Here is a 7,144-nt window from a genome sequence, read left to right on the forward strand (position 1 = left end):
TTGACTGGTATTAAGCACTATTATATGTATCAAGTTGGGAAATTTCATAATATTAGTAGTATCTATATCAATCACATTATGTTTTTGAATATAAGCCAATGATTGCATAGACCCTACTACTTATTGGCTTAAAGCAATTTCTTCATTCATTCGTCCAGAGACATCCTAATTATCTGTCTACAGAAGGGATCAATTCTCTTTTACAGAACCAGTATCCTAAAGTCACAATTCACACCGTAAAATACACACAAATCCTATACTAGAGCATCATTTTGTCTTGTATGTAAAGAATTAATGAATCCTCTTCCATCACATTGTGTCATCTAGTAGTGGGGGTCCTTATTTTGTTGGGCCGGACTGTTACATTTTGAGCTGTAGTGCAATTGCTGCAATTATTGCAATTATTGCAGATAAAAAAATAAGAAAAAAAAAATATTATTTTTCATTTCTGGAGTCCCTGCATGTCTGTTTCATGTTGATTTGAACAACATCTTCACAAATTTATCAGAAATATGTTTAAATGCATGCTCTGATGACAAGGTACTGTAGAAAACAACACAAAACATGTACAAATTGTATTGTAGCCAAATATTGTTTGATATAAAATATGTCACAGTATCTTCATATCAAAGTGAATGAACTTCAAATACTCTCAATGCAAATTTACAGTGTATGACACACACAGTTTGGTGACTGAAATCATTTATAACATATGTCGTGGGGGTATTTCATGAAGCGTTTTGTCCAACCAAGTTGTCCAACAAATTTGCTCTCAGGAAGCCAATCAAATGCGCAGACTTCAGTGGTTTATTAACAGTTTGTCAAAAATACAATATTTCCGACCAAACATGGAATATGATGCCCACTACTTTATGTAGATGTTAGACGTGTGTGGAATCTAAAGTAAACCCATGGCAGCCAGGATCTTTATGGATTGTGTACAAAGGCAGTTATGGAGCTCACATATTTCTGGAGGAACTGCCCAGGTTAAAACATTTATTTTCAGTGAACCAGCCTTAACCTTTCTTGTGTCCATGGAGTCTGAAGTAGTGCCTAAATGTCCTCCTCCACTTTGTCGGATTTATTTATATTTTTATCAGCAACCATTTACTGTATGCCATGATTAGCAAACTGTCTAATTCTTCACGAATTGGGATGTGAAGTTAGGACTACAATCGTAGAGTACAGTACCGACGAGATAAATGTTTTACTTATTTTACCAACTCGTCCAAACCTTATACTGGTCCTGTTCTTTTTTCGACCAGCCCCAACAATGTAATATTAGATTGTAGTCTGTTATGTTGGACCAGTACATTGTCAATTCCTGAATTTAAGTTACCTGCACAACAGTTATTCGTAGCGGTCTTTGATTGCCAGACGGTTGCAAGTGTTAAAGGGAACGCAAACCCAAAGAGTAATGTGGATTGAGTGAAAGCAGCAACATTAGTAGAACACATCAGTGAAAGTTTGAAGAAAATCGGACAATCGATGCAAAAGTTATGAATTTTAAAAGTTTTGGTGTTGGAACTGCTGGATGAGGAGACTACTAGAGGTTATGACGTATGGGTGGACAACAACACAAAGAAACTATAAAGAAAATTCAACAAAAATTCACTTTTCTAGCATTATGAAAGAGCACTTGACTAGCCGCTTTCAGAAAGCAGACCTGGGGAATAATTGCTACCCTTAACATATGTCAGTATCAAGTTGATGGAATTTGTAATTTTCATGAAAAATGAATTTTTGTGGAATTTTCTTTATATTTTCTTTATATTGTTTTCCACTCATACGTCATAAGCTCTAGTAGTCTCTTCATGCAGCGGTTCCAACACCAAAACTTTTAAAATTCATAACTTTTGCATCGATTGTCCGATTTTCTTCAAACTTTCACTGATGTGTTCTACTAATGTTGCTGCTTTCACTCAATCCACATTGCTCTTAGGGTTTGCGTTCCCTTTAAGCAAGGCTGAATCTGCCCATCAAGGCAATCTGACTTACACATCTCATGAAAGGAATGTTCAGTATTTGTACCAAAAGCTCAATATACTTTGGCATGATATTGATATCAGTGTCAAGTAAAAGTTATTTTGTTGGTTTTGTGCACACAGGATTCAGCTGAGCCATGCAGGCAACTCTGTGAGATTCTTTGCTGTACATAGTGAAGCAGAGGGCATCAATCGTCACCATGGCAACGGATGATGTGCAAAGTGCATATAAGGATCTTCGGGACAGAAATGTCACTTTCTCTGACTATGTCTATGGACGCAATGGGCTTCTCACCTCTGATTCATTCTCCCTAGCCAGTTTGAGGTCAGTCGACATCAGGTACAGTACCCTGAAGAGAGGAACAAAGATTTACCGTTGCATGGGCAAACGTTCTACCCAAATATTTGCACTCAATGTGAAAACAATCTCAACATTCTTAAGTGCAGATTCAGAGGAAGAACCTAACAGACTGTGGTGCGTCAGTCTGTATGAACTCCTGGAGGATATCAGTGTGCTAGAGATCAGGGAGGATGTGGCTCAAGAAATCTGCAGGATGTGGATTGAGAATGGCACAGTGAGCAAGGAGACGGAAAATGGTCCTGAAGAGGTGGCCGACACAGCCCCAGAAACAAGTGATGAAAATCTACAAATGAAGGAAAAGTATACAAGATTACTGGAGAGAACAAATATGAAGAGTATCAATCTCCTTGATGACATCCTCAGAAGAGAATTAGTGTCACAAGATATGCAAGGTGTTTTGTACTCGAGACTTGACCGCACATATTCCCTTCTAGTCGTGAAAGACATGAGGGAGTTTCGGATCTTGGAGCACTATGCTCTCCGCCAGAACTTTGTGTTCCCAAATACATCGCTGGGCAATCTCTCCTCAGATGGTGAGGGTTTCCTGTCCCTTCTTGCTTCCTCAAAGTCCCTCACAGACCTGGATGACACAGACAGCGGTAAACAAGAAGAGACCAGGCAAGGGAGAGACCCTCAGCCGGAACTCCAGGGTAAAGCGGAAGCCGTGCCATCTTACGATGATCACTACCCCACCCCGGAAGAATACAATGACTACACATACAACGGCAACCTGGATTATGAGGATCTGAGGATCGATGCACCAACGGAGACTGGTAAATCTGTAGCATCGAGACCTGGACAACCCCCTCCCCCTCCTCCAGCTTCAGCAGCAGTGGCTGAACCCGTCTACAGCGTGGTCAACAAGGCTAGCAAGAAGCCGACACCCCTCACTCGTGCAGACAGCAAAGAATCACCGGGAGGTGGAGGTGGGCCACGCCCACCCAGACCACCTCCACTGGAGACGATTCCAGTAGGGGAGCAGGATTCCCCGGCCCAGATCTCGGTCCAGCAGAAACCATCCCGGCCAGTGGCCCCGCCCACCATCAGGCGTAAGCTGACCGACAGCAACCTGTCACATGATGGTCGGGACGACGCCCTGAGCTCCCCGCCCAAAGGACCCCCAAAGCCCAAGGCTCGCTCCAAGAGTGAAACTACTAAATTTTAACTCTACCAGCACCGTCGTCAACTATGCTGTATGTGAAGTTAATGGTATCTGACATCAGCAGTGCCAAAAGGGTTAACTGTACTTTCCCACGTCTCTCTGAAATCTACACTTCTCTTTCAAATAGCTGCATGCACTATTCACATATAAGAGTTTTGAAATACTTTAAAATAGTGACAGAGTAGAGTTTTCTCAGTTTTTGTCAGTGTACGCACTGGCTCTCATAGGCTTTTCATACTTCTCAATTAGGTTCCATGACATTTGCTCCTGTAACAATTTCAGTTATGAAATATCTGCAAGCTATAAAGCCAAACATAAATTTTACCTAACATAACACTAACCCTAATCCTAATCCTCATATCAAACTAAACCAAAAACCCTATCACAACCCTAACCCTAACAGTAAGTCCTTTACGAGAGAATAACACTGGAGCAGCTGTTGCTGGAGCAAATGTTGTGTCCCCCATGAATTCATATTGTTCAAAACTCACAGCAGACAACAAGAAAAAGAATAGGTGATCTGTGAATGTTAGACAATTGATAGTAAAGTGGGCAGAAAATTCAGTCACCAGTGGTGGTAAGTAGGGTAATTACCAATTAAAATTCCAGTGTATCAGTCCAGGGGTAGTCTACATTAAAGGTCACATGCCACTCTGTCATTGTGTACATTATAGCACAGTGATGTAGAATCCTGCACAGTGGTAGCTGACCCAACTTCCCAAGTGGGCGTGGTGTTGCCATGGAGAATGGCCTCAATGTCTTTACTACCAACTTTGATCCTTCAGTTATCTTTATAGATTAAACATTCATGTGAGGGTACTATAAATTCAGTTTAACAAGATGAAACATTGGTATTCTTTGGACCAAGTTACCTTCACTTAATCAACCAAAAACATGAATAGAACCAAAACACCACCCCCACCAAAAATAAATAAATAAATAAATAAATAAATAAATGATGTCTTGCAGCCAATTCTTGCAAAAAGTTTGATCACAAGGAGTAATAATTATGTCAGAAGTACAAGTGTAGTAAAGAATGCAAACCACTGAAATAAGAAATACAACTCTTTAAGAGCATTACATTGTGTCTTGCAACATCCCATTTGGCCTTTTCCATCGATTGGAACTTACCAGTAATGTAACATGTTTTTGTACTGAAATGATCTAATGAGATTACACTTTGTTTGTTTATTTTCTTTTTCTTCTGAGAATAAACCAGTTCGTAATTAGCTCGTGTACACATTAGGCGTTTTCAAATCAGCCCGATAAAAATCCAAGCTCGAAATATTTTCGCCGATTGCGAATTAGAGCGCTATTTCATTTCTTATTCACATCAGCCCGAAGAGGGGGTAGCCCGAATAGTTAGAAATTTTAAAATAGCTAATTCGACAGCTGAGTATGTGCAAACAGCATCAGTAATGTGTGTGTCCTCTCAAAAATTCCTCATGACTTGTGTGCAGTTTGCCTCGATCGATCGGGTCACACACGCTAGGCATAATAGGATTCATCGCGCTAATTTCTCGAGTCGTTTTCACATTATCAAATAGCGCGCTACTATCCAGCTATTTCAGAAATTTCCCGAGTTGGAGTCGAGAAATTTTCTCGATCAGAGCGATACAATTAGCGCGGTAATTTGTGTTCACATTATCAAATAGCGCGCTATTTCGCTATCGGGAAAATTTCCCAAGTCAGAAAATAGCGCGCTATTTGGAGACATCGGGCTGATGTGAAAACGCCTAATGGTACAAATTACCTTTCTTTTTTCTCAGTTGGTTTCAGGCCGGTGAGGCACTTCACTCATCTTCAAAGCAGCATAATGCATAAGCTTGCCCAACGTAACAGTTTATGGAATTCATGCTCACACAAAGAATGAAATTGTGTTTTCATCAGGTGATCAGAATACTCCATCGGTTGACAATTTAGCAGCAGGCATCCATTTCATTGTTTTGTATTGAATGCAATAACAGCCTATTTCCTTTTATATTGCGAAATACGCGCAAAGTGGACTACGAACTGGTCTATCGTATGCTTTGTCCATCTCAAGATGGATTTTTTTTATTTTCTATTTATATTTATTGCAGTTATTTACAGTGATGTTATTTTTTCAGGCAAAAGCCTGAATACTTAGGTCCTGGATTCAAGCCCTTTCATGTTCAAAGTAGCTTCATGTATATCAAGCCTTTTCTTTCATGTTAATTGGCAGTGTTGTGTCTAATATTGGCACGAGATTCCCAAGCTGGTAGTATTCTCTTTACCATTAATGCCTTTAAATACACAAACATAACAACTTCCTTCTGGAATGCCCAATGATTAAAGAAATGTGTAAATATTTGATCAGCACAAGCACAGTAGAGTTATATGTGATCTCATAGATCGTTAAGTCAGTTGATCGTAAAGTCAAAGTCAACCAGGGGGGTATTTCATAAAGCTGTTCTTAAAGTTACGAATGACTTAAGAACGACTGGCGATCAGTTCTTGTGCTGAATTATTGAAATTCTGACAAGTACATGTATAGCACATCAGAACTGATCACCAGTCATTCTTAAAGGGACTGTAAAGTACTGGTTGAGGTGGGGATTCATGTTTTGAACATTCCTAAGTGAGATAATGAAAAGCCTCTTATGAAATATGAAAGAGCATGTAATTTTAAGAAGGATTCAACGTTTATTTGATGAAAATTGGTTTTCAAATGCCTGAGATATCCAAAAAAGTGCTAATAATAATAAGGCGACATGCCACAACTTTATTAGGATCTCTTTGTTTCACCTTGTTTTTGGATATCTCAGCCATTTCAAAACCGATTTTCATCAAATAAACTTTTGATACCCCTTAGAACTGCATGCTCTTTGACATCTCATAGAGTGGTTTCTGAATATCTCGCAAAACGTTAAAAGCTAAATCCTCACCTCGACCAGAACTGTACACACCCTTTAAGTTGTTCGTAACTGTAAGAACAGCTTTATGAAACGGGCCCCTGGATTTGTGAATATTCTAGAATACAGCACACATGTGTGTTATGGATGACGGAGCAGCTAAAGTACATCATGTATCACAATCAGTTTGTCACTCAGACAAACTGTTCAAAGCAGGTGCACAAGGGTTAATGAACTTCACAGTGAGGCTGTGCAGGATATAATCCTGGCTGGCTGTAAATCAGTTTGACATTTTTACCTCTGACCTCTGGGAGCCCAATCCAGCCTCACAGGTTATGAGAATCCCAAATTGTCTGACGTTAAAGGGATGGTAGAGTTTTCGATGAGGTGAAGATAGAGCTTTTAACTTCTTTTTTTTTTTTGGTGAGATTTATAGAAAACACTTTATGAAAGGTTCAAGAGTATACAATTCTAAAAGGAATTCAAAGTTTATTTGATGAAAATTGGTTTTGAAATGCCTGAGATATCATATCCAAAAACAAAGTAAAACAAAATTTCATGAATTTGAATAAAACAAAGCAATCCTATGAAAAGTGTGTCCCACCTTTTATTAGGATTGCTTTGTTTTGGATATCTCAGCCATTTCAAAAGCAATCTTCATCAAGTAAACTTTGAATTCCTCTCAAAATTATACACTCCTTCATATTTCATAAGAAGTATTTCATTATTTCAAAAAGTCATCAGTGAGAAACGTTAGAAACCT

At 39.2% G+C, this 7,144-nt stretch overlaps 1 protein-coding gene across 1 annotated transcript; it reads left to right on the top strand.

The window, feature by feature from the left end:
• Positions 1 to 2,185: 2,185 nt before the first annotated feature.
• Positions 2,186 to 3,907, top strand: LOC140226438 (uncharacterized). The gene has a single exon (XM_072306904.1). The coding sequence runs from the start codon at positions 2,186 to 2,188 to the stop codon at positions 3,509 to 3,511; it is 1,326 nt and encodes a 441-aa protein (XP_072163005.1). The 3' UTR covers positions 3,512 to 3,907.
• Positions 3,908 to 7,144: the final 3,237 nt, after the last annotated feature.

The sequence above is a fragment of the Diadema setosum genome, chromosome 3 (assembly GCF_964275005.1).
Source record: "Diadema setosum chromosome 3, eeDiaSeto1, whole genome shotgun sequence".
NCBI lineage: Eukaryota > Metazoa > Echinodermata > Echinoidea > Diadematoida > Diadematidae > Diadema > Diadema setosum.

Excerpts from the sequence above, each read along its gene's own strand:
- LOC140226438 (XM_072306904.1), top strand. The coding sequence starts at position 2,186 with ATGGCAACGGATGATGTGCAAAGTGCATATAAGGATCTTCGGGACAGA.